This window comes from Aotus nancymaae, unplaced genomic scaffold (assembly GCF_030222135.1).
Source record: "Aotus nancymaae isolate 86718 unplaced genomic scaffold, 86718_ANA_hifiasm-v0.15.2.pri h1tg000106l, whole genome shotgun sequence".
Taxonomy (NCBI): Eukaryota; Metazoa; Chordata; class Mammalia; order Primates; family Aotidae; genus Aotus; species Aotus nancymaae.
In genome coordinates this window covers 1,949,403-1,973,525 of record NW_026988521.1, presented here as the reverse complement: position 1 = coordinate 1,973,525, position 24,123 = coordinate 1,949,403, and the positions used below count along the sequence as shown (strand labels likewise).

Sequence of the window (24,123 nt, the reverse complement as noted above, 5' to 3'; positions counted from 1 at the left end):
GCACCATTTAGCAAAAATGAAGCATCATGAGCACAGCGGTCCTCTGTTGTAGAAACATTGCTGAACGTTTCCTTTTTGGGTGTCAGGTATGAAGCGTAGCACACACAGGAAAGCACACAGGTAAACACACGCCGGCCTGTGATGTGCAGTTGGGAAGCCAGCAGCCCCTGGCCCCTGCGCCCCTCCTCAGCGCCCCTCCTCTGCGCCCCCGGCCCCTGGCATCCAGCCAACTTTGAGCTTGGTGTTTTGGAGTCACACAGCCATCCCCTGCCTTGTTTGCTGTCGCCATTCACTATCTCGTCTATGGGATTCATCTGTAGTGATGTGCAGGCCCGGAGTCCAGGGTTTTTCCTTGAGGTGTGGACTCTGTGTGTTTGTGTTTGGTCAGCTTTCTGGAGGTAAGATTTATATTCGGTAAAATCACCAATGTGGAGCATGCACTTTTTGGTATGTGTAGGTTATATGCAATAAAGTGTATGCTTTGGTGTGTTCTGACAAATGCAGGTGGCCTCATAACCACCCACAGTCACGATTCGGGATGTCTAAAGGTCTCACTGGCCCCTTTGAAGCCAACTCCTTGACACGCCCTCGGCAACCGTGGGGCTGCTTCTAGCACTATCGTTCTGTTTCTGCTGGACTCTTATATTAATGCAATCACGGTCCCTGTTTTTTCGTGTGTCTGCTTCTTTCACTTAGCTTGATACTTTGAGATTCATCCGTGTGTTTGTGTGAGAACCTTGTTCTTTCTCTAGCTGAGACGCAGTCTCGTGTGGATAAGATACAGTCTGCTTGTTCCTTCACCGATTGATGGTCGTTCAGGTTGTTTTCAGTGCTGGGTGGAGAGTAGACAGAGGCTGTACCAGGTGGGAGGGCGGGTGTGCTGTGAGCAGCAGGAGCGAGGCCGAGGTTGAGGGTGCAGGGGGAGGAGGCACCTGACCAGCCAGGGGTGAGCAGACCCTAGAGGATGCCTGGAGGGAGAGCGGAGGAGCCAAGGTCCTGCCCATGGTGGGCTTGAACTTGTGTGCCTGCGGATTGCTCAGGGGCCCAAAGGACCCAGAAGAATGGGGGTCACAGGCTGGAGGTGGGGGGCAGAGAAGGAGCAAGAAAGAAGGGAGGGCAGTTGCCAGACAACCAGTTACACACGCACACACAGATACATGCACACTGGCAAGGGCACACACACACAACTTTGAAGCGGGCAGCCCCGGGGGAGCCTGAATGGAGGGGGGCAATCCAGGGGGCAGCTCTGTTAGGATTGTTCTTTGTAAGAAAAGTTATGAACTTGGGTGGATCAAGTGCCGGGAAACCTCTTTGCCCGCTCAGCTGGAGCCAGGTTTGTGCTTTTATGTGTATATGCCTGGTAGCTATGCTGTGCCTTGCAACTAGGGCTGGGAGCTTTTTTTATCATCCATTTTCCCATGCCTGAAATGGGTGTGGAAATAGGATCCTTTTGCGGATCCTTTTGCGGCACTGGGAGCCTCTGTGGGGACACTCAGCATGGGGCGCAGTGTGCATCCTAGGGAAGCTGAATTCCGTTGGGCTCCTTCTGCAGAGCTTTGCCAGCTTTTACAGATTTTCTTTTTTAAAGCCTTCTCTGCCCCGTCACTATAGGGGTTGTATTCCAGGACTCTGGAGGCTTGGAACCTCCAGCGTTACTTTTCAGTGTTTGTACAGAGTCTTTTCTAGATCTGAAAACTCCGTCAGTGGGTGCCAGGACCCTGAATGAGTATCCCGTCAAGCTTGCTTCCTTAGCAATAAAATGGGCAGGGGCAGATCTGGGGGTACCAGTTGGGGAAGTTGAGGGTTTCTGAAGCCTGCTTATTCAGAGCTGGCTGTTCCCAGAACCCAGCTGCTCCCCTCTTTGGGCAGGCCCTCTAAGAGCCCCCCAACCCCCTTCGGATCAGCCTTCAGTTTGATATGGGCATGGTTCCTTTCCGGGTAGTGTTGCTGATCCCTACCTTGGGATCTGCTTGCTTCAAAAGCCATTTGGGGGTCCTGGGACGAAGTTCAAAGGCAGTGTGTTTGCTCCTAAAATGCACATTCGTGTTTCCTTTAACTGTCATTTATTTAGAGAGTCAGGGTCTCACACTGTCACCCAGGCTGGGTCATGTCACCCTGAATTCCTGGCCTCAAGCAGTTCTCTCGCCTCAGCCTCTCAAGTAGCTGAGACCAGAAGTACACCACCACGCCCAGGTAATTTTGAAGATTTCTTTGAGACGGGGGTCTCCTTATATTGCCCAGGCTGATCTCAAACTTCTGACCTCGAGCGATCCTCTCACCTAGGCCTCCCAAAGTGTTGGGCCAGGGTGGCTAAATTTGTTTTTTTCTGCAGCAGGACCATGCTTTAGAGGAAGGCAGCCTTGAGTTCCAATCAGAGGACTCCTTTCTAGCGGTGGGGTCCGGTGAGGCTGTGCACGTATATTCCAGCTCTGCCCTGCAGCCGCCTCTTGGCTGAAGTGGGGGGGCAGCACACGCCGATGTTCATGTGGGGCTTGGCACTTAGAATCTTCTCCATGAACGTGTCTCTGTCCCTTCCCTCCCATTTTATTCGACGGTTTGCCTAAAGTCTGACAAAGCCAGCCATGCGGTGTCTGTGCGTCGCATCTGTGCCCCAGCCTGGTCCCTCCACCTCAGTTCACCCTCGGTGGCTGCCAGGCTCGGCGTGTGTCTTAGCTCCTGGGGCAGCTGAGAGCATGGGTGCCAGAAGCCACCAGCTGTGTGGGCTGCCCAGTGGGCAGGTGCTGTGAGCCCTTCCATGGAGGAGGCCCTGGCAGCCCTGGAAAAAAAACTGCCTCCTGAGCCCAGACCTCCCTTCCCCTCACCCTCCCAGGGCTGACATCCCCCTTGGTGCAGTCATCATTGTAATTTTCAACCTCATGGCCATTTCTCAGCTGTAAATTGTGTAGGTGAGAAGTGGTGGCAGGTACTGTCTGGAGTCCAGTGGAAGGCTGCCCCGCTCCCACCTACCTGCCCTTGCCAGGCTCCGGGGGCAGCCAGGCTCCTCCTCCTCCTAGGAGTGCCCCGCTCCCATCATGGGTGGGCGGGCTGGGCCATCACCCTCTTCACATCCTCCTGGCTCTCTGGCCTCTTTCTGCCTGGGGACATCTCCTTTTCTCCAGGCTCCCAGCTGTGGACTCCTGGTGAATGAAAGGCAGGAACGAGCTACCCCAGCCAAGGCTGCGTGAGTGGCGCTTCCTCTTGGCGATCAGAAGGCTGCCACTTGTTCTAGACCTCTTCCTAAGAGCACTCTCCCGGGCATGCGGCTTGCGAGGAGTGGCTCCCACACCCCAGCGAGGTGCTGCGCCCCTGGCCAGCGCCTTTCAGCCTCCCCTGCGGCTTTCAGTGAAGATCAGGAGCCCGTGGGACTGGTGGGTGCTACATGACCTTGGAGACGAAGGGCCCCTCTTCAGACCCTCACATGTGCCCTGGAGAGCGTGCTGGCTGTGCTCACTGGTGACAGGCACTGAGAAGCTGCTTTGCTGTTGTCCGGACCTTCCTGCAGATGGGTCTGGCCCCAGGAACCCAGTTCAGTTGTGAAGTTGTCCCAGATGCGACCATTTGTAGACATCAGTGTATGAGAGTGTGTGGGGGACACCTGTGCCCGTGGAGGGCCCTGCTCTGGGGTGTCCGCTGCTGTGGGGCCCCCACAGTAGAGCCCTGCGGTGCTGGCAGCCAACTCTGTGGGCTTCTGTGGTCGTGGGGGTGTTGGTAATCTGCCCTTGTGTCCGGCACTGCAGACCATGTGTGCAGTCACCTGGACAGGGTCCAGTCTGGAGCCTGAGCAAGGAGCTGTTTGGGGCATCTCTCAGTTGACCCGGGGCTGCCTCATTTCCATCTCCAGGGTGAGGCAGGGCCTAGGTAGGGACTCCATGCTTCTACATGGGGATGAACAGTGCCACCTGAGGTGACAGTGTATGTGTATGGCATCCAGGACTTCTGGGTGGGGGCCGGGGCCTGGCTCCAGGCTTGGTAGCTGAGCCTCACGCCCAGGTCTGGCTGTGGCCCAGAGCTGTCTGGAACCGTCCACCTCCCTGTCTGCTTTCCCTGAGCTGCCGGCCTGCCCCTCCCCGACCCTTCTCCACATGTTGCAGGCTGGGCAGCCTCAGCTTTCTCTGCCTTGGCCACAGTCCAGAACCGAACCTCCCCCACTCTCCACACCCTGCCCCACTGCACTCTTGGTGGGTGGATTTAAAGCCTGCTCCCAGCTCTCCTCTGCACATGCCTCTCTCCAGCCAGCCACAGAGCCCTCTTCCTCTTTGTCCCCTGAGGAGGGCCTTCCCCTTCCCCAGTCACCTCTTCCCGAGGCCTGTCAGGGCTTGGACACTCACCGAATGCTGAGACCTTGGGCTTACTGGCTCCAGGTTGAGGCTGTGGCGGGCTTGCTGTGAGCAGAGGGCGTGTGGCCTGAGTTCAGACAGGAACCTGCTCGGAGTGCCCCCCGCCTGCTGTGCCTCGAGCTCCCCAGGAGCTGCGCTTTGGCCTAAGCCCCACTCATGCTGTGGGGGAGCTGGGATGGGACCCAGGACGCCCCATGCTGCCCCACTTTCTCGCTCAGGGCACCAGGGGCTGCCAGGGTGTCCTCGCCTGGCCACATGGTGCTGCCGGGAGCAGGTCTCCATCCGCTCTTAGAGGGATCTGCAGGACAGCGGGGTGTCAGATGCTTGCTCTTCAAAGTCAGGTGCCTGGGAACCAGCAGGTCGTGCCTGCTGGGAATCATGGGGACTCAGGCCTGGGGAAACAAAGCAGGGCCATCTGCCCACAATGCCAGGCAGGACACTGCAACTCAAGGGCCTGTGGACCTGTGGGGCCTCATCTCCACCTCGGGCCGACCCCAGGGCTGACCGTCAGGTTTCCTTCCTCTGGTGGCGCCTGAGGCCCTGCCTGGGTGGGCTGGGGGAGGACGTGTGGAATCCACGGAACAGGCCTTCCTAGCTGAGGTCTGATGGGACCCCAGCCCGGCGATGTGTAGAGCCATATGTCTGTGCCCTGGGTGGGGCTGGGGCTCCAGTATCTGGCAGCAGCCCTGAGGGTAGTCTCTCGAGCAGCCATGTCAAAAAGGCATTTTCATGTTCTCTGTTGGGCGTTTAATTCCTAGCTGGTCTGCCTGCCATCATCAGCACACATTTCTGTAGCACCTGCTGTAGCGCCCAGGGCAAGGCCCTGAGGAGCAGCCCAGACCCATGGCCCCGCTCAGGCACTTAGCCGGAAGACAGAGTGGCCCATGTGGGTTCTGCCTCTGCCACCGGCAGCTGAGAGGGGATGCCAGGTGGGGCCAGCAGGATCCCTCACCCTCACTCTGTAGGCTCCTCGCTTCCAACCATTGTTAGTGCCTGAGATTTTGTTCTCTGAGATCTTTCTTCCCCACCTCCCACCCCCAGGGATTGCATGTGAGAGCAGGGGCAAGATTACTCAGCCCGCATCTGTGGAAGGAGGATTGGGAATGAGTGGCTGAAGCCAGGTACAGGCATCTTATCTCTGCCCCTTACCACAGCTGCAGTTAGTGGTGAATGCTCAGTTTCATCACAGTCGCCCGGTGCAGGGTCAGGCACGAGGAAGGCTGCAAGTGCGAACAGATGGCCAGGCTGAGGGTTGACTGCAGCCACAGAGACAGTGGTGGAGCTGACTGGGCATGGAGGGGTGCAGGATTACTTCCTTTGTACCCTGGCCTCCCTTCTCCATGGCAGGCGCAGTGGGGTTGGAAGAAGACTGAAGGAGGTCGAAGCAGCAGATGACAGGTGGCAGTGCAGCCACAGGAGGCGGTGGTGTGCAGACGTGCACTTGCGGGGCGGTGGGGCTGGAGGCCAGCCTGGAGGGACGGGAAGAGCTGCGGACCCGACACTCACTGCCTAGCCGGTTACCCTGCCGTGGGCCCTTTTCACCTGGGCTGGCTCCCATGTTCAACAGATAGGGCACATGGCTAGCTTTCCCCCACTCCCTTCCCTTGGCGGCACAGGTGCCACGAGTCCTGAGGTCCGCTCTCTCCAGATGCTGCCATGGCCAGTGTTGGGGCTGTGGTTCCCTTCTAGTTGAGCCTGCGCATTTAGTACTGGCATCTGCACCAGTGTGGGTGACTGAGCCCTGTTGAGCACTGGGGCAGCGTGTTTCATGCAGATGCCACACCTGGCTCCAGGGGGTCAGCCCCCGGAGGATCCCCTGGCACCCTGGGTGTTAGCATCACTCTGGATGTCACGGTGGAGCCATAGGGCACGGGCATGGACTGAGAACGTGAGTGAGAAGGGGAGACAGGTTTCGTTCACTTCCCACCACTCACCCAGAGCTTCTCTGTGCTCTGAGGGCTGCTGTCTTGCTCTGTGCTGACTTGGTATCTCTTCTATTTGTTTAGCAACTATTGACTGCCAGCTGTCCCCTGTTCCGGTTCCAGGAGTATAGCAGACACAAGACCCCTGCCCTTAGTGGCCTTACATTCTAACAGGAGCGCTGGACAGATGTGCCTGTCTCCCGCAGACTGAGGAGCACAGGGTAGGGTGGCCAGAGATGGAGGGTATGAGTGGCCGCCCGGAACAGGGGCTGGCTGAGGAAGAATGCTCTGGCCACAGCAAAGGGCAGGTGGCCAGCCCTGCAGCACATGTATGCTGGGTTTCCAGGCCACAGAGGAGACTCAAAGGACCAGAGCGAGGGGGAGGGGGAGTAGGGAGAGGTGGTGCTGGGAGCATTTGGGCTCATTCGCAGCATGGCGTAGGAGCCGTGAGGGACTTTGAGCAGCAGAGTGTGGGGTCAGAGCTTACTTGCCAGGATCACGCTCATGGTCACATGGAGAGTGGATTGGAGGGCGGGCGCGCAAGGGGGCCTGCCTGAGACCATGGTAGTGGCACAGGAGGCCCGCAGGGCATGGGTGGGGGACGTGTGGGGAAGAGAGAGCTCTTGGTTTGTTTTGTGGGTAGGGCCGTCAGGACCTGCTGATGGGTGGATGTGGGGTCTGAGAGGGTCAGGGAGGATTCCCACACTCCTCTGAGGCAATGGGAGGATGAAGTGAGTCTCTCTGGAGTTGCGGAGGACACCTGACCCGAGGAGCCAATTCTGGAGGGAATGTCTCAAGTCTTGAGATGCCCCTTAGTCTAATGGGGACAATGGGCAGGCACTGGGCCAGGAGCCCAGAGAGGAGTTGCTTCTCTTTTAAAAAAGAGAAGCAGTCACACCTTTTACATTTCCTGGAATTCCCGCGAATGGAATTGCAGGAGGAACTTGACGTTCCCATCGCTGCTGTCACTCAGCACAGCTGCCGGAGGACTCTTCCATGTTCCTCATGGCTCCCAGGCCACTCCTGTTTGAGGTTGAGGCACACTCCACGGATGCTGAGGCCCAGCATGTCGCCTCCCCGCTGGTGGGTGTGCAGGTCCTCCCCTTTCTGACGATCACACCTGCAGCTGCCGTGAACCTTTGTGCATGGGTCTCAGTAGAAATATGTGCTCTCCATTCTTTCTATTAAGCTGCCCAATTGCTTTCTAAAGTTCTGATTCCACCATTTTGCATCCCCGCCAGCAGCCTCAGGGCCCTGCTTCTACATACCATGGTGAGGCATGTGGCATGCTCATCCCGTGGGTATGTGGCATGCTTGTCCCGTGGTCATCTGCAGGTATGTGGTGTGGTCGTCCCATTGGGCACATGGCATAGCCATCTTGTGGTCCTGTTGAGCATGTGGCATGCTTGTCCCGTGTTCATCCACGGGCACATGGTATGGCTGTCTGGTGGCCATCCCATTGGGCATGTGGCGTGACCATCCTGTGGTTGTCCCATTGGGCCCATGGCATGGCTGTCCTGTGGTCGTCCTGTTGGGCATGTGGCGTGGCTGTCCCGTGGTCATGGCCATCCCTGTGCGTATGCTGCAGTATCCTGTGCTTGTGTTTGACATCTCACTGATGGCCAATGATGCTGAGCATCTTCTTTGGTGAAGTTTGTGTTCCGTCTTTGCCCGTTTTCTATTGGGTGACTTGCCTTCTTGTTACTGAGTTGTCAGAGGTAATTATCTATTTTAGATACAAGTCGTTTATCAGATCTGTGTGTTGTAAAATGTTTTCCAGCCTGTGGCTTGTCCTCAGCAGGTGGCCCGAGCTCAGGCGTGGGGTTGTGAGCTCTATCTTCCTCTGCAGTCTCATTCTGAGCCCTCCTCCGCTCTGTCTTCCTCTGCAGAGTCTCATTCTGAGCCCTCCTCCGCTCTGCCTTCCTCTGCAGTCTCATTCTGAGCCCTCCTCCGCTCTGTCTTCCTCTGCAGTCTCATTCTGAGCCCTCCTCCGCTCTGTCTTCCCCTGCAGAGTCTCATTCTGAGCCCTCCTCCGCTCTGTCTTCCCCTGCAGAGTCTCATTCTGAGCCCTCCTCCGCTGTCTTCCTCTGCAGAGTCTCATTCTGAGCCCTCCTCCGCTCTGCCTTCCCCTGCAGTCTCATTCTGAGCCCTCCTCCGCTCTGTCTTCCCCTGCAGTCTCATTCTGAGCCCTCCTCCGCTCTGTCTTCCTCTGCAGTCTCGTTCTGAGCCCTCCTCCGCTCTGTCTTCCCCTGCAGTCTCGTTCTGAGCCCTCCTCCGCTCTGTCTTCCCCTGCAGAGTCTCGTTCTGAGCCCTCCTCCGCTCTGTCTTCCCCTGCAGAGTCTCGTTCTGAGCTCTCCTCCGCTCTGTCTTCCCCTGCAGAGTCTCGTTCTGAGCCCTCCTCCGCTCTGTCTTCCCCTGCAGAGTCTCGTTCTGAGCCCTCCTCCGCTCTGTCTTCCCCTGCAGAGTCTCGTTCTGAGCCCTCCTCCGCTCTGTCTTCCCCTGCAGAGTCTCGTTCTGAGCCCTCCTCCGCTCTGTCTTCCCCTGCAGAGTCTCGTTCTGAGCTCTCCTCCGCTCTGTCTTCCCCTGCAGAGTCTCATTCTGAGCCCTCCTCCGCTCTGTCTTCCCCTGCAGAGTCTCATTCTGAGCCCTCCTCCGCTCTGCCTTCCTCTGCAGTCTCATTCTGAGCCCTCCTCCGCTCTGTCTTCCTCTGCAGCGTTTCTGCTGCTGTGTCTTTGAGGGCAGCCACCTTGGCTTTGCAGCAGCCCTGAGATGCTGCTCATCTCAGACATCTTCGTGCCCACATCTAGAAGTGCAGTTTGGATTTTAAGAAAAATCTTCCTTATCTCTGTTTACCATGTCTCAATGTTTCTTCTGGCTTTCTGCGTGGATGGGATACAGTTAGAGTGACTTTTAAAATGTCGTTGCCTTCTAGTTCCGCCATTTGGCCATTTATGGGGCTTTTTCTGTGAATTGATTTGACTTCTAGGAAGGGATTATTTTCCTTTCTTCCTTGAATGTGTGGTGGTCTTTGATGAGAAGCAAAACACTGTGCACTCTGTTTTGTTTTGTGTTGCAATGTTTTGCGGGTGAGGGATGTCTCACTATCGCCCAGGCTGGAGGGTGGTGGCGCGATCTTAGCTCACTGCAGCCTCAGCCTCCCAGGCTCAGGCGACCTTCCTACCTTAGCCTCCTGAGTAGCTGGGACTACAGACACACCATCACTACTGGCTAGTTTTTGCATTTTTTGTAGAGACAAGGTTTTGCCGTGTTGGCCAGGCTGGTCTCGAACTCCTAGACTCAAGCCATCCGCCCGCCTTGGGATCCCAGAGTGTGGGGATTACAGGAGAGAGCCACTGAGCCTGGCTGCTGCATATTTTTGTTTGTAAATCAATACTTTGGAGACCTGTTTTTGGGCTCAGTTAAGTTCTTTGGGAAGAGTGTGTTTCTTTCAGTTATTTTGTTTGCTCTTCGTTTGTGGGATTGTGGGCTGTTTTATTAGGGCTGCGTTTTCTCCTGACTGACACACAGTCTTGCGGAGTGCCCGCTGCTGTCGGTGGGTTGCTGGTGTTTCCGTGCTGGAGTGGCGGAGCTGTTTTGGGTTTGTGTGAGCCTGGAGACCGTCACTAGTCCTTTGAGGCGGCTCTGTCCTCACCTCAGGGGCTCCCTTAGAACCACATCCTGGTCAATGCCCAGCTGAGGACTCAGTGCAGCCCTTAGCAGAGCTCTCCTCTCTGGCACTCTGAGGAACCGAGGCCCCCCGAGCTGTGCCCCTGGACTCAGGAGCCTGCTGGACTCCATGGGTCTTCCCTGCTGTGCGGGCTCCTTGGGAAGGACAGGCAAGCGGACGGCTCCCTGGTTTGTTCCCTGTTTCTCGGGCACCACCAGCCTTTGCTGCCTGATGTCCATCCAGTGTCTTGAAAGCCATCGCTTTACAGGTGGTGAAGTCGGGTCCCTGTGACCCCACTGTGCCCGGGTGTGGCCGTCCCTCTGGAAGATATCTTGGGGCCTGGGTCTGGAAGGTGTGCTTGCCGGTGACCAGCAGCAGCTGCCCCATGGCCACGCGATCCACTTCATTACTCTTCCCACTCGCTGGACTTGGAAGCCTATGGTCTGCACACGCTTGGTGAAACTGAGAGCTCTGGTGGTGGTTTCCAGTCCCCTGAACAGTGTCGGGTTTTCCCCTCTTCAGCATCTCTTTTGATTTCTCCAGCAGCAAGTCTAATGCAGCTGGGCGTGGGGTGGGGGACACTGACCACAGGGCCCCCAGTAGCAGGCTTTGCCACCCCAAGACAGGGCCGTTCCACTGCCTGGCCGGCGAGACTCCGGGGAACGTGTCTCTCCGCTTCTTTGGACAGACAGAAGCCTGGAAGCGCGTGGGTGAGAAGGCGCCGTCCCCACAGAGGCAAGGCAGGAGGCAAAGAGTTTCTCGTTGCCACCACAAGATGCGCGTCTCAAGCGTGGGCCTTAGCAGTTAGGCACGTCCTCCCTGCCCAGTGAGACCCTGTGATTTTAAAGAAATCACTACAGCCATCATCAGTAGTTGCTGTAATGCGGGCTTTCCTTTAAAATCAGAACTGTGTGAGGAGTTCTCATCTCCTGGCTTTATGGTCAGCTCTCCGGAGCGTGTGTATCTCACCTGGAAGATGATGAGATCAGTCATCCCACTCCCACCTGCAGGGCCTGTGTGCCACAGACCCCTCCTGCACACCCAGCAGATGCTCTCGGAGGGGGAAGGAGCAGAGAGGTTTGGGTCAGCCGTGGTTCCTGTCAGTGTAGACGGGATTCCCATGTGCCCGCTGCCCTCCTCCGCAGTTCTTTCTAGAGGCTCTGAGGGCAGTGGTGGGGAGTGGCTCACACGCTGACATGCCACGGTTTGCTTTTCCTTGCAGAGGAAGCACTCAGTCAGCCTTCGCAGGTACCAGCTGCCCCATGTCCCCCGCACAGACTGAGGCCTGGCATTGAGGCAGGGTCCCGGGACCTCTCCTGGTTTGGATTTTGGCTGTGCCATTTCCCATGGCCTACATTTCTCAGACAAGGAAGAGGGGTAACAGGTGTGGTTTCTACACAGGGTCACTGGGGGTTTCCACGGGAGTCACCTTCTGGCTAGCCTCAGACACCCAAGGCATCCACAGAGAAAGACACATGGGTGAGCCCAGCAGGGCCGCTGGGAATGGTGGTGGTGTACCCAGGGTCACGGCATGGCAACTGTGCTAGGGGCAGAGCGCACATATGCATGTGTGCACACAAGCACGAGTTTTGTGAGCCAGAAGTGCTGTGTATGCACTCTCGCTGAGAAGAGCTCACATCCTCGAGCCGCACCTGACCCTAGAGCTCTTCCGTTGTGGCTCCATGTTGCCTCCATCACAGCTGCAACTCTGGCCTGGAGCATAAATCGCTAGGCTTGGGTAGCTCTGCTCTCCTGAAAAGCCAGGAGAACCAATGGAAAGATGTTGTTGGGGAAGACACTAGATGGGGTGTTCATGGGGCGGCTTCTCTCTGGAAAAATTCCGTGCGTTCCTTTGATAGGGGTTGGATTCATGAACTGACTTTAAAAGAAGGGTGAATGACTTTTGGTGGGCACACATGTTCAAAGCCGTGTGTTCGGGCTCTCACCCAACTTAATTGTAATTTTCCCACATCACCCAGATGATTTTGAAGGAAATTCTGAACATGTTTCATCTGTGACTGCTCTGTATGTCTGTAAAAGAGAAAGATTCTTTTCTTTAAACAAAATGTCTCATCATCATACCAAAAGTAGTGATTTTTTAAATAACATTTAGTATCCAGCCTTTATGTTTCTCTGCTATCTCATGACTTGTTTTTAGTGTTGAATGTGGATTCAAATAAGGTCCATGCATTGCACTTGGATGACAGATTTGGAAACTCTCTTAAATTTATATTTTGAAATAATTATAAATTCATAAGAAGTTGCAAAAATTGCACATATTCCAGGGCCACCCTCAGCCAACCCCCACAGGAAGAGCACCTTACACACTCGAGTGTGGCATCGGACCAGAGGTGACAGGCACAGGTGTGGAGTGGTGACTGGGCTGCCAGCTCTGCTCTGTGTGTCTGAATTCCGTCAGTCCTTCCTGTTTATTTTATTCTGTCCACTTATTTTGTTAATGGAGCCTGCCTGTTCTTCCTGTGATGTGTCTCAGGGTCTGAATTTTGCTAATTGCATGCTGTGGTATTGTTTAGCACATTCTTTTGTACTTCCTGTAAATTGGCAGATGGATTGAGGCCTTGGTCACATTCACATTCTTTTTATTTGGAGGCCAGTTGATTCCGCTGGTGGCTGTGTTCCCCCAGGGAGTTGTGTAATATCTGGGTGTCTTTTTGTGTTGTTTGCAGCTACTGTTGACGGCTGCCTAGAACCTTCCTCTCCTTATAAGGCCAATAATCCCATCACGAGGGCCCCTGTCATGACTTCATCTAACCCGAATTACCTCTAGTGGCGCCACCTCCAAATGGCATCAGAACACTGGGGGTATGGGCTTCAACCTGTGAATTTGAGGGGGACAGAGATTCAGTCCATGACAATAGCCTTTTGATTTAAAGTGTTATTGGTGTCTAAGGAAATATAATTTCCTTTGTATCCAAATTTACCTTTTATCAAAGGACTTTCTGTTTGTCATAAGTCTAGTAATTTTACTAGAATACCTTGGTGTGGATTGGTCTGGTGTGACATGTGCCTTTTCCGTATGTAGTTTCCTTTAATTTTGTCTGCTGCTTTCTCTTAAATGCTTTCTCTCTTTCTTCCTTTGTAAAAACTTTTAGTTTTTAAGAAGTTGACAATGAAATGCATGGATCTCAAGCGTTCAGCTAGGTGAGTTTTGATGAATATGACTTCCCCTATAGCCCACACCCCTGTCAAGATGCCAGATATTTCCATCTTCCCAGAAAATTCCACCACGTGCCTTCTCAGTCAGCCCTCACTGTTTGCCTGCTGCCTCCCTCCCAACAGGCAACCATTGTTCTGATTTATTTTCATCAAAGACTAATTTGGCCTTTTCTAGAACATCAGATACATGGAATTAGATGGTCCCTACTCCTGTCTCTGGTGTTTTTCCCCGGCATCACATCTGTGGGGCTTAGCTGTGCTTTGCATGTTAGTGGTGGTTTTATGCTTTGGGCTACTGAGTGGTGTTCTGTTGTGTGAATGTACTGTCGTTTATTGAGCTGTTCTTCTGTTCGTGGACTTGGGGTTGTTTCCAGTTTCTAGCTGTTGTGAACACTGCTGCTGTGAACATTCTTGTAGGAGCCTTTATGTGGATATATGTTTTGTTTCTCTTGGGTCAGTACTTAGCCACAGAATTATGGAATCCTAGATGCATATTTAACTTCATAAGAAACTGCCAGCCCTTTTCCTTAATAGCTGGGCCATTTCTCACCCTACCAGCAGTGCATCAGTCTGCTAGTTCCTGCCTTTTTGTGCCTTGCGTGTTCTCAGCCTGTGCAAGTTTAGCCATTCTAGAGGGCGTGGCACTTGCTCTTGTGCTTATTGGCTATTATTTTTCTTCCTTTGTAAAATGTCTTCCAGTCTTTTGCCCTTCTTAAACATTGAGTTGTCTCTTTTGTTGTTGAACTGTAGACCTGCTTTCTGTTGTTTAGCTAGAAGTCTTTTGTCAGATACATGCCATCCGTGACTTGCCTATTCATTTTTCTTAACAGTATATTGAATAGAAGTGTGTGTATGTTTAAATTTTGATGAAATATATTTTGTCACTTTTCGGTTAGTGCTTTTTACATTCTAGGAAATTTTTGCCTACTTTGAGCTTGGCACAGATACTCTCCCGTGTTTTATTGTAGAAGCATTGTAGTTTTGCTTTTATGTCTGGTTCTCTGATTCGTCTTGGTGTGAGGTAGGGATTGAAGGTTTCTTTTTCCTCAAAGATATTCCGTTTTCTCAGCACTATTTATTTAAAACATTTTCCTTTCCCCATTGGATTGATTTCACACCTTTGTTGAAGTCCAGTTGACCATGTAAGTGTAGGTCTAGTTCTGAATGTTATTCTGCTTTATTTATGTTTTTATCAATGTTAACACTACAGTGTTTTTAACACTGTAGCTTTAAGGTAAGTCTTGAAATTCATGTGAGTCTTGCTACTTGATTCTTCTTTTGCAGGAATTATTGGATCATTCAAAGTCCTTTTGCATTTCCATGTGCATTTAAGAATCCTTTTGTTAATTTCTTTTAAAAATAGGAAATTATTCTGGGATTTTGACAGGATTATATTGAATTAAGAAAATTTACATCTTAACAATATTAAGTCTTCTAATCCATGGCCATGGTAAATTTTTTCATGTGTTTAGGTCTTTAATTTTTCTTAGCATTGTTTTGCGCTTTTCAGTGAGAGGTTTTGTACATATTTGTGTTAAGATTATTCCTAAATTTAAAAATTCTGTTGTAACTAGCAGTTTTATAAATTGTATTTTCCATTTATTTGTTGCTATTATATAGGAATAAAATTAATTTTCAATATTGACCTTGTACCCCATGATGCCACTAAATTTACTTGTTAGCTGTAGCAGACGTGCCAGTTTCCTTAGACTTTTCTGTTGACATCACCATGTTGCCTGCCAAACAAGACGACCTTTTCCTTTCCAGCATTTATGCCTCGTACACCTTTTCCTTGCCTCATTGCAGTGGCCTCATCATGCCACCAGGATAGTACTGAGTAAGAGTGGTGAGAGTGAGAAGTGCTCAGAGCCCTTGCCTTGTTCCTGATTTTAGGGGGAACATCTTTACTCCATCAGCAGCATTTGCTGATAGCTTTCAATTTTTTTAGATGTCCTTTCTCAGCTGAGGACGGCCCCTTCTGTTCTGGTCTTCTGAGAGTTTGCCTGCATGTTTTGCCATGTGCTTTGTCTCCATCTAATTGAGATGGTCATATTTTTTTCTCCTTTCATTAATGTGGTGAATGATGTTGATTTTCAAGCATTAGCTAAGCTTATGGTCCTGGGTGAATCTCTTTTGGCTGTGCTGTATTATCCTTTCAGTACATGGCTGAATTCGTTTGTTACTATTTTATGATGGAGTTTTGCATCCACATTCATGAAGGGTATTGGGCTATAATTTCCCTTTTCTAGTAATGCTGTTGTCTCACTTTGGTAGCAGTGGTATGCTGGTCATCCTCCTCTGTTTTCTGAAAGAGTATGTGTATGGTTGGTATTATTTCTTATTTATGTCGGTAGAATTCGTCTGTAAGCCATCTGCACCCGCTATTTCCTTGTAGAAAGGTTTTTAGTCATAAATTTAGATTTTCTGCTTCTTTGTATGTCAGTTTTGATAGCTTTTGTTCGTGAAAAATTTGTCTGTTTCATCTACATTTTCTCCTACCATTCAGTTGTTCCTTAAAGTGTCTTGTTATCCACTTGGCATCCATAGGATCTGTAGGAATGTCCCTTTCATTTCTGATACTGGTAATTTATGCCCTCTTCCTCTCTTGGCTTTCTGACTCTTTTCTGCTTAGTCTGCTTGGGAAATTGATCATTTTTTTTTTTTGAAATTTTCTGGGCTAACTTTGTGTTTATTTAATTCTTCATTATTTGTCTATTTTTCATTTCATAGATTTCTGTTATTTCCTTCCACTTTGCACTTAATATGCACTTCCTCTTTCTAGCTTCTTAATATGAATCATTCATTTTAAGCTTTCTCTTCTAATATGAACATTTATAGTTATAAATTTCTCCCTAAGCCCTGTTAGCTCCATTCTATAAATTTTAATAAATGATGTTTTTATTGTAATCTTCTCTTTACCACTGTTTAATCTGATGTTAATTCCATCTCATAAAAGTTTCATTTCAGATTTTCTTCAGTTCCAGGAATTTGTGTTTATTTTTTTGTGGAGTTTCCATATTTTTTTTCAGAGCCCTAATTGCTTTGTTTATTATGTCCATCCTTTCCTCTAAATATTTGAATATATTGGCTGGGCATGATGACTCATGCCTGTAATCTCAACACTTGGGGAGGCCAAGGCGGGCAAATTACTTGAGGTGAGGAGTTTGAGACCAGCCTAGCCAACACGGTGAAACCTCATCTTACAAAAATACAAAAATATAGCTGGGCTTGGTGGCATGCACCTGTAATCCCAGCTGCTCTGGAGGCTGAGGCAGGAGAATCACTTGAACCCAGGAGACAGAGGTTGCAGTGATCCGAGATTGTGCCAGTGTGCTCCAGCCTGGGCAATAGAGGAGACTCCGTCTCAAAAAAAAAAAGATAAATACATAAATCTTTGAATATATTTATTTCATTCTTTTAAAGTCTTTGTTGCTCTTATTGTCTTTGTTATCGCTGGGCTTTTCTGTTGACTTATTTTTCCTGGTTATGAGTTAAATTTTTCTGCTTCGCCTATCTAGTAATTTTTTTGTATGCCAGGTATTGTAGTAGCAGTGTTGTTGAAAGTCTCAATTCTGTTTTCCTCCCTTAAAGAGTAGTGTGGTTTGTTCTGGCAGGCAGTTAATTTGCTGTTGGTTAACTAGGATCTATTTGAGGCTTGTTTTTAAGCTTTATTAAGGCAGGTCCAGAGAAACCCTCACTCTGGGCAATTGTAGACATGCAGATGGAGATTGAGGCTCCATCTACGTGCCTGCAATTCCACGGCCATAGTGGAATCTCTGTCGAATGCTCAAGGTCTCTCCAGTCTGGGTGTGGGAACACATCTGTCTCCTGCCCCATGTGACCTCCAGAACCTCTCCTCAGCTCACTGCCCCGGAGCTGTTCTCTGCCAGGCCTTCCAGGTGTTCTCTCTGCACACCCTCAGCTGTTTGTCCAGAGGCTTCCTTGGATCCCTGTGGATGTTTTTGGAGTCCCCTTTCTCTGCAGCTCTGTCCTGACCGGCTCCCCATCCTGCTGTTTTCAACAGCTCAGCAGCTCGAGACTTCCATCCCTGCCATCTCTGCTTCTTTAGACTGCAGGCCGTGCATGGCTTCGCTGTCCCCACCTACAGCCTCGGAGGCTCCCATGCATTGCCTGTGTGCAGGGGCCGCCGTCCTGCATGGCGTATCTCGGGTCTGAAGCCAGGCGCTTCATAGATTCTACCCAGTTTGTGGTGTTGACAGTGGAGGTGAGGTCCAGTGTCAGTGACTATCCCGAGTGGGAGCAGAAATCTCTTCTTTCCTTTATTACGAAATTCTTCCTTCTCATCTTCTACTTTGACATTGTGGTGGTTTCTAAGTTAGACTTCATTTCAAAAGTGGTTTATCCTCTCATTCTTGATTCTTATTTTGCCTCTTTTTTCAAATCTTTTCTGAAATCACATTGTTTCCGTGACTGACTGGGTTGCAGTCTTCGTACGTGTTATATATATGTCTTTCTGGGGTGTTTTAATTGTCAGTGGAGGTGTTACTCTCCTTTTTATTTGTTTTGATTTTCACTGGACTCAACCATGAACTTTGGCCGGGCGCGGTGGCTCAAGCCTGTAATCCCAGCACTTTGGGAGGCCGAGGCGGGTGGATCACGAGGTCAAGAGATCGAGACCATCCTGGTCAACATGGTGAAACCCCGTCTCTACTAACACAAAAAAAAATAAGCTGGGCATGGTGGCGCGTGCCTATAATCCCAGCTACTCAGGAGGCTGAGGCAGGAGAATTGCCTGAACCCAGGAGGCGGAGGTTGCGGTGAGCCGAAATCGCGCCATTGCACTCCAGCCTGGGCAACAAGCGAAACTCCGTCTCAAAAAAAAAAAAAAAAAAAAAAAAAAAAACCATGAACTTTGAAGTAGCCCCACTTCCCCTGTGCCTTTGTGAGGGTGCTGGTGGCGTGGCTTTGCTGTTTCTGTAGTGTGTGAGCTCCCTCTTCCGTTGTGTCACAAAGCGATTAAAAACACCTGGTTTCCCAGAGTCTCCTTGTTGGAGAGGAGGCTCCAGACGAGCAGTGGAGGGGCCGGTGTGGTCCAGGCAGTGATGGCTGCAGGGATGGACTGGAGACCTCAGGGGGACGCAGTTAGCTTAGTATACATGGGAATGTCCACATGGAGATGGAGATTGAGGCGTATGAGTGCGTGTGTGTACGTACATGTCCCTCCACGTTCTTCCTGCTGAGAGAGCCTGGAAGGAGTGACACCCACTAGCACCGAGTCCACTGAATGTTCTGGTCATAGTGGTTTTGTTTTTCATTTGTGTAGACCCATGGTGGAGTGCAGTGGTGTAGTCATACTTCACTGCAGCCTCGACCTCCTGGGCTCAGGCGAGCCTCCCACCTCAGCTTCTCAGTAGTTGGAACAACAGGCGCGTGCCACCACACCCAGATAATTTTTTTAAAATTGTTTTAGAGACGGGGTCCTGCTGTGTTGCCCAGGCTGATCTCAAACTCCTGGCCTCAAGCAGTTGACTCACCTGGGCCTCTCAGAATGCTCTGAGATTCCACATGTGAACCACCGTGCTTGGCCAGATCTCAGTTTTTAATTCATTCATTAATTTTTTGAGGCAGGATCTCGCTATGTCACTCAAGCTGGAGTGCAGTGGCATAATTATGGAGCCTCAACCTCCTGGGCTCAAGTGATCCTCCTGCCTCAGCCTCCCATGTAGCTGGGAACACAGACACACGCCACTACACCTGGCCAATTTTTACATTTTTTGTAGAGATGGGATCTCACTTTGTTGCCCAGGCTGGTCTCAAACTCCTGTTCTCAAGTGATGGTCCCTGCTCAGCCTCCCAAAATACTGGGATTACAGGCATGAGCCACCATGCCTGGCCAGTTTATAATATTCTCCAATGAAAAGGACCCTGGGCTCCTTGGAAAAGGAGCTGATTTCCGGGCCGGGGCAGGGAATGCAGGAGGAGCCTGGAGCACCCTGCAGTGCCAGGAAATCAGAATGTGCCCCAAAATGAAGCGTCTGTTGACGGGGGCGCATCAGGGGACACAGCAGCCAACTGCAGGAGCTCCCCAGGGCCGAGGACGGGCAGTGTGATTCACAAAACAAAGTAGGTTGTGTTCTAGCTCAGAGTGCAGCCTCAATCTCCGTGACTTCCTCTCAGTATAAACAAATGGCCGAATATATAAATCAGTGGCCCAGAAGAACTTGCAGTAGTTCCCGTAGCTGCTCCTCTGTCAGGGTGTTAAGCGGTGGTCCCGCGCCCCTTTAGTGTGGGCTACATGCAGCAACTTCCTTCAGGAGTGCAGTGTAGGATGGGGAATACGAGAGCGTCTTTGCATGGGGACTCCTGACAGCCACAGCCTCAGCCAGGAGATCAGGTGAGCTGCCCTGACAGGACGGGCCGTGGGCATGGGGCAATGAGAAGGGCGTTTCCCTTGGTGCTCCTCCTTCCCACACGCACAGCCCAGCCTGATCATGAGGAGAGCACCAGATGGAGCCGGACATCTGAGTCAGGTGTGGAGCTTGCTGCGTCAACGTGGATTCATTCATTGTTAACAGAGCATCCTAGCACACGGGTTAGCCACAGGAAGAGCGAGTGTGGGGCCACGGGGATTCTGTGTTGGCGACTTCTTTGTACCTCTGCAGCTTTTCTAGAACTACAAGCTTATTAAAGGTGAAGTAACCTCCAACACAGACACACAGCTCGTGCCCCAGCCCGTCCCGCCGTCGTTCCACCCGCTCCCCTCTTCCTAGTGCCTCTGCCCGCTCTTGTGCTCTCTCTTCCTGGCCCACTCCCGAGCTTGGCTGTGCCTGGAGAGGGTCCTTTTGCTCTTCCTTTTCTGGGGTGGTGGGGCCAGGCTACACCGGCGTCCATCACCAGCCTGCAGGCCTCTGTGGCAGTTCCCCCTGGAGTCCGCAGAGCCTGCACCGAGTCTGCTCCTCTTCTCACTGTGGCCTCTGTGGCTTAGTGTCCTTGGGTGCCAGCTGCCCTTCCCCCTCCCCATTCCTGCCCCACCCCCCGAGTTTTCATCAGCAGGAATACCTGCTCTCTGCACATGTCCCCGAGTGAACAAGCACAGATGGATGTGGATGTTACTCTGCGCACCAGCCCAGCCCTCTCAGGACAGTCACACAAGCCAGAGAGCTGCCGCATGCTGACCGGACCCACTGGGCTCACTTGATGTGCTCCCCCCACCATACCTGGCACTTGGTCCTGACAGTACCCCCATCCCCATACCAACCTCACCACTGCCTTGCCTGGTTGCCTGGCTTCTTGTGCCCAAAGCCTCTACCACCCCCAGCTTCCCTTCGCTGTGCCCTCCAACCCCCAGCAGGCTCATTCTCCCTGTCATGGGCCTCTGCGTGACCGCCTCTGTCCGGGCCAGGCTTCCTGAGAGCAGGCAGCTCTGCACCGTGTACCTCTTGGTCCCAGCCCTGCTGCTCACAGCGGCCTCCCCAGACCCGGAGCCTGCTCTTCCTGTGGATTCCTTTGCCACCTGGGTGACCTGCTGGCACCTGTGTCCCCACTGTTGTTGATGGAGCCCTGAGGGCAGACTGGCAGTTGTGAGCATGGTGTCTGGGTTCATGTGGCACCACAGGGCTGGGGGATGGCCTTGCCAGGGCAGAGGAAGGCCCGTGGGCACATGGACATCCTGAGCCTCACTGGGCTGTTGGTTCTGTAGAGACGAGTTCCACACTGCCCTTGTGTCTGAGGGACCGGCCTAGTGGGGAGAAGGATACTGCGGCGTGTCAGGCCTGCTGCTGCTGTGCTGCTTAGGGTGGGGGGCCACCTGGGGCCGTCCCCCTCTGCTGTGGCGCCTGGAGAGTGTGTCTGCACTGGGTTGGCGTGCTGTCTCTGTGCCCAGGCTGTGCGTGTGCATGCAGTCGAGACACCACAGCCCCCGTGGCGGCTGGAGTTGATGGGGTGAGCCCACCTTGGCTGCTTTCCCGATGGCTCTGTGCTCCCCACAGCACCTGGTGTCATGGCTGTGTCCTGACTCCTGCAGGGCTTCACACGGACAGAGCTGCTCGGACAGGGTCTGAGGGGTAGTGGCTGGAGATGCTGGGGTCTCTTGATTGGCAGGAAGCACAGGAAGTACGGCTCCTACACGGGTAGAGGCTCCTGATGAGCCCGTAGTGTCGGGGGTAGGGGCTGTCACTGCCAGTGGGGCCCACACTGACTCAGGTCGAGGAGAGAGCGCTGCCCTCTCAGGTGTTTGCATTTTTAGAATGTGGTGGTCTCCTGTGTGCAGACCACCAGAAGGAAGGCTGGGGCTTGCCACTCCCTGCACCCCTATGGGGAGCTGCTTGGGACGTTTCTCTTGGGCTGGGTGCCCTGTGGCTCTGGCTGGCAGACTCGGCCAAGCCCCCTCCAGGCACCCAGAAGCTGGTGGGCCCCTTCTCTCTCTAGGGCCATCCAGCAGGAGAGCTACTTTGAGTGCCTCCAGCTGTGTACATACTACAGGGCAGGGCCACCCATCTATCTGTCCGTCTGTCCCCAGTCTGAGCATTGACTGGGCTGGGCTGGGCCACACAAGGGTGAGGGTGCCATTGACCCGGAGCTTGTCAGCAGAGCTGCTCCTGTGCTCAGAAGGGCTTTCCTGGGGGCTTGGCACCAGAGCACCTTGAGATGGACTCCAGGATCTCTCTGATGGGTCATTCTTGCAGGCCGAGGATGGCCCTGTCCCCTCCCTTCTGACCCCACCCCCACCGCCTTTTCTGCCCTGCCACTTTGAAAGGCCGATTCAGATGCTCCCTTATTTAACCAGCCTTGGCCGGCCCTTGCCTCTGGAAAGGGAGCAGCTGTTTGTCTCTGCCAGGCGTCCCATTGGCCAGGGAGTGAGGGTGGAGGGCCGAGAGGCTGGAGGGCCTGGGCAGCAGGCACTTGCAAGTGCTGGCCAGCCAGTACCCCACCCGCTTCCCTTCCCTGCTGCCCACATCATGCTGGGAGACCACTGCAGTCTCCCCGAAGACCAAGCCCTGCCCAGCCAGTCCCCCAAAACCGGACTCTGCTGCAAAATGGTGCTTCAGGCCGTCAGCAAAGTGCTCAGGTAACACCTACCGGCCTGGCCGGGGGAGGGGTGTGGTATGTAGGACGTCTGTCTGTCTGTCCTGTTCCTGCCCCAAGGAGGTCAGGCTGGGGAGGCAGCGGACCGTGTCCGTGGCTACCCTCCCGGTGTGGCCAGCAACTGTGCAGTAAGCTGTGCCGGGCAGCCCTGGGCCAGCCTGGCGGGTTTGCTCTGGAGCGCTGCCGAGTGGGGCTCTCCTTAGCCACTTGCACTTCCTCTGCTCTATGGGAGGGGAGCGGGTCTCGATTTCCTCAACTTTTGGGGCTGACCCCACCTTGCCAGCACAGAAGCCCTCACTCCTGCAGCCCGCAGGATGTGGAGCCTCAGCCACCCATGGGTGTGCCTGCCTGTGTCCCAGCCCGCCTGGGCATGGGCTTTGGCCACCCAGGCGGAGGTGACCCAGAGGCTGTCCTTGAGTGGCCTGGTCCAGAGAAGTGGCACAGGGCTCCTGGGCGCCTGGTTTTGTGCTGGCTGCCATAGGGAGGTTGCCGGAAAATGCATTTCTGACACTTTCTTCACCTTTACTTTCTCTGACCTGCTGCTGGCTGTGTGCAGGGGCGCGTGTGGGAGCGAGCACCCGTGTTTGAGCTTGAAGGCCCCGGGGCGTGGGGCAGGTACTGCCCGCTGTAGCAGCAGATGTGTCCTCCCCGGTGGGTCGCTTGGGGGGTGTAAGGCAAGCATGCCCTGCTGGACATGCCCCCCAGGGGCCGGGGCTGCGGCACCCACGTGCAGCTCTGTGCCTCTGCCTGTCCCTGGGCACCCGGCTCCATCTTTGTCTTCGTGGGATCCTTCCCTGCCTCCTGATCGCCAATGTGTTCAATGGGGAGGGCTCTACAAATTGACCCAAGGGTGCCAGCCCATGACCCCGCCAAACATGTCCTATCTGAAGGTGGAACTGTCAGGTTTTGGAAACGTGTGGACAAGTTGGCAGTACTGGTGAGTTCAGATCAGGAACGGTGCCTGACATCAATGGGGTGATGGGACTGCATGTGTGAGGGACTGGTGTGTTTGTGTGTGAGGGACTGGTGTGTGTGTGTGTGAGGGTACTGGTGAGTGTGAGGGACTGGTCTGTGTGAGGGACTGGTGTGTGTATGTGAGGGTACTGGTGAGTGTGTGAGGGACTGGTCTGTGTGAGGGACTGGTGTGTCTGTGAGAGGACTGTGTGTGTGAGGGACTGATGTGTGAGGGAATGTGTGAGGGACTGGTGTGTGTGAGGGGACTGGTGAGTGTGTGAGGGACTGGTCTGGGTGAGGGACTGGTGTGTCTGTGAGAGGACTGTGTGTGTGAGGGACTGATGTGTGAGGGACTGGTGTGTGTGTGTGAGGGACTGGTGTGTGTGTGTGAGGGTACTGGTGAGTGTGTGAGGGACTGGTCTGTGTGAGGGACTGGTTGTGTGTGGGAGGGTACTGGTGAATGTGTGAGGGACTGGTCTGTGTGAGGGACTGGTGTGTGTGTGTGAGGGACTGGTGTGTGTGAGGGTACTGGTGAGTGTGTGAGGGACTGGTCTGTGAGGGACTGGTGTGTGTGTGTGAGGGACTGGTCTGTGTGAGGGACTGGTTGTGTGTGTGAGGGTACTGGTGAATGTGTGAGGGACTGGTCTGTGTGAGGGACTGGTGTGTGTGTGTGAGGGACTGGTGTGTGTGAGGGTACTGGTGAGTGTGTGAGGGACTGGTCTGTGAGGGACTGGTGTGTGTGTGTGAGGGACTGGTCTGTGTGAGGGACTGGTTGTGTGTGTGAGGGTACTGGTGAGTGTGTGAGGGACTGGTCTGTGTGAGGGACTGGTGTGTGTGTGAGGGTACTGGTGAATGTGTGAGGGACTGGTCTGTGTGTGAAGGACAGTGTGTGAGGGGACTGGTGTGTGTGTGTGTGTGAGGGACTGGTGTGTGTGTGAAGGACAGTGTGTGAGGGGACTGGTGTGTGTGTGAGGGACTGTGTGTGTGTGTGTGCCTGTGCCAGTACGTGCACTGTGTCTGA

The 24,123-nt window shown here is 53.2% G+C and overlaps 1 protein-coding gene across 4 annotated transcripts in view; it reads left to right on the top strand.

Annotated features, from left to right (window-relative positions):
* MOB2 (MOB kinase activator 2) overlaps nt 1–24,123 on the top strand; it is a 77,518-nt gene that overhangs the window by 35,906 nt on the left and 17,489 nt on the right. The window contains exon 1 of one of the 4 annotated variants that reach the window (XM_012456130.3): nt 12,996–13,088. The exons of 1 other annotated variant lie outside the window; for it this stretch is intronic. In XM_012456130.3, the coding sequence (XP_012311553.1) occupies nt 13,057–13,088 (32 nt within the window). In that variant the 5' untranslated portion in view covers nt 12,996–13,056. Of the gene's footprint in view, nt 1–12,995; nt 13,089–21,793; nt 22,132–22,991; nt 23,086–24,123 lie in introns of those variants that run through there. 2 more of the 4 variants (XM_012456126.2, XM_012456127.2) reach the window with 2 other exon arrangements.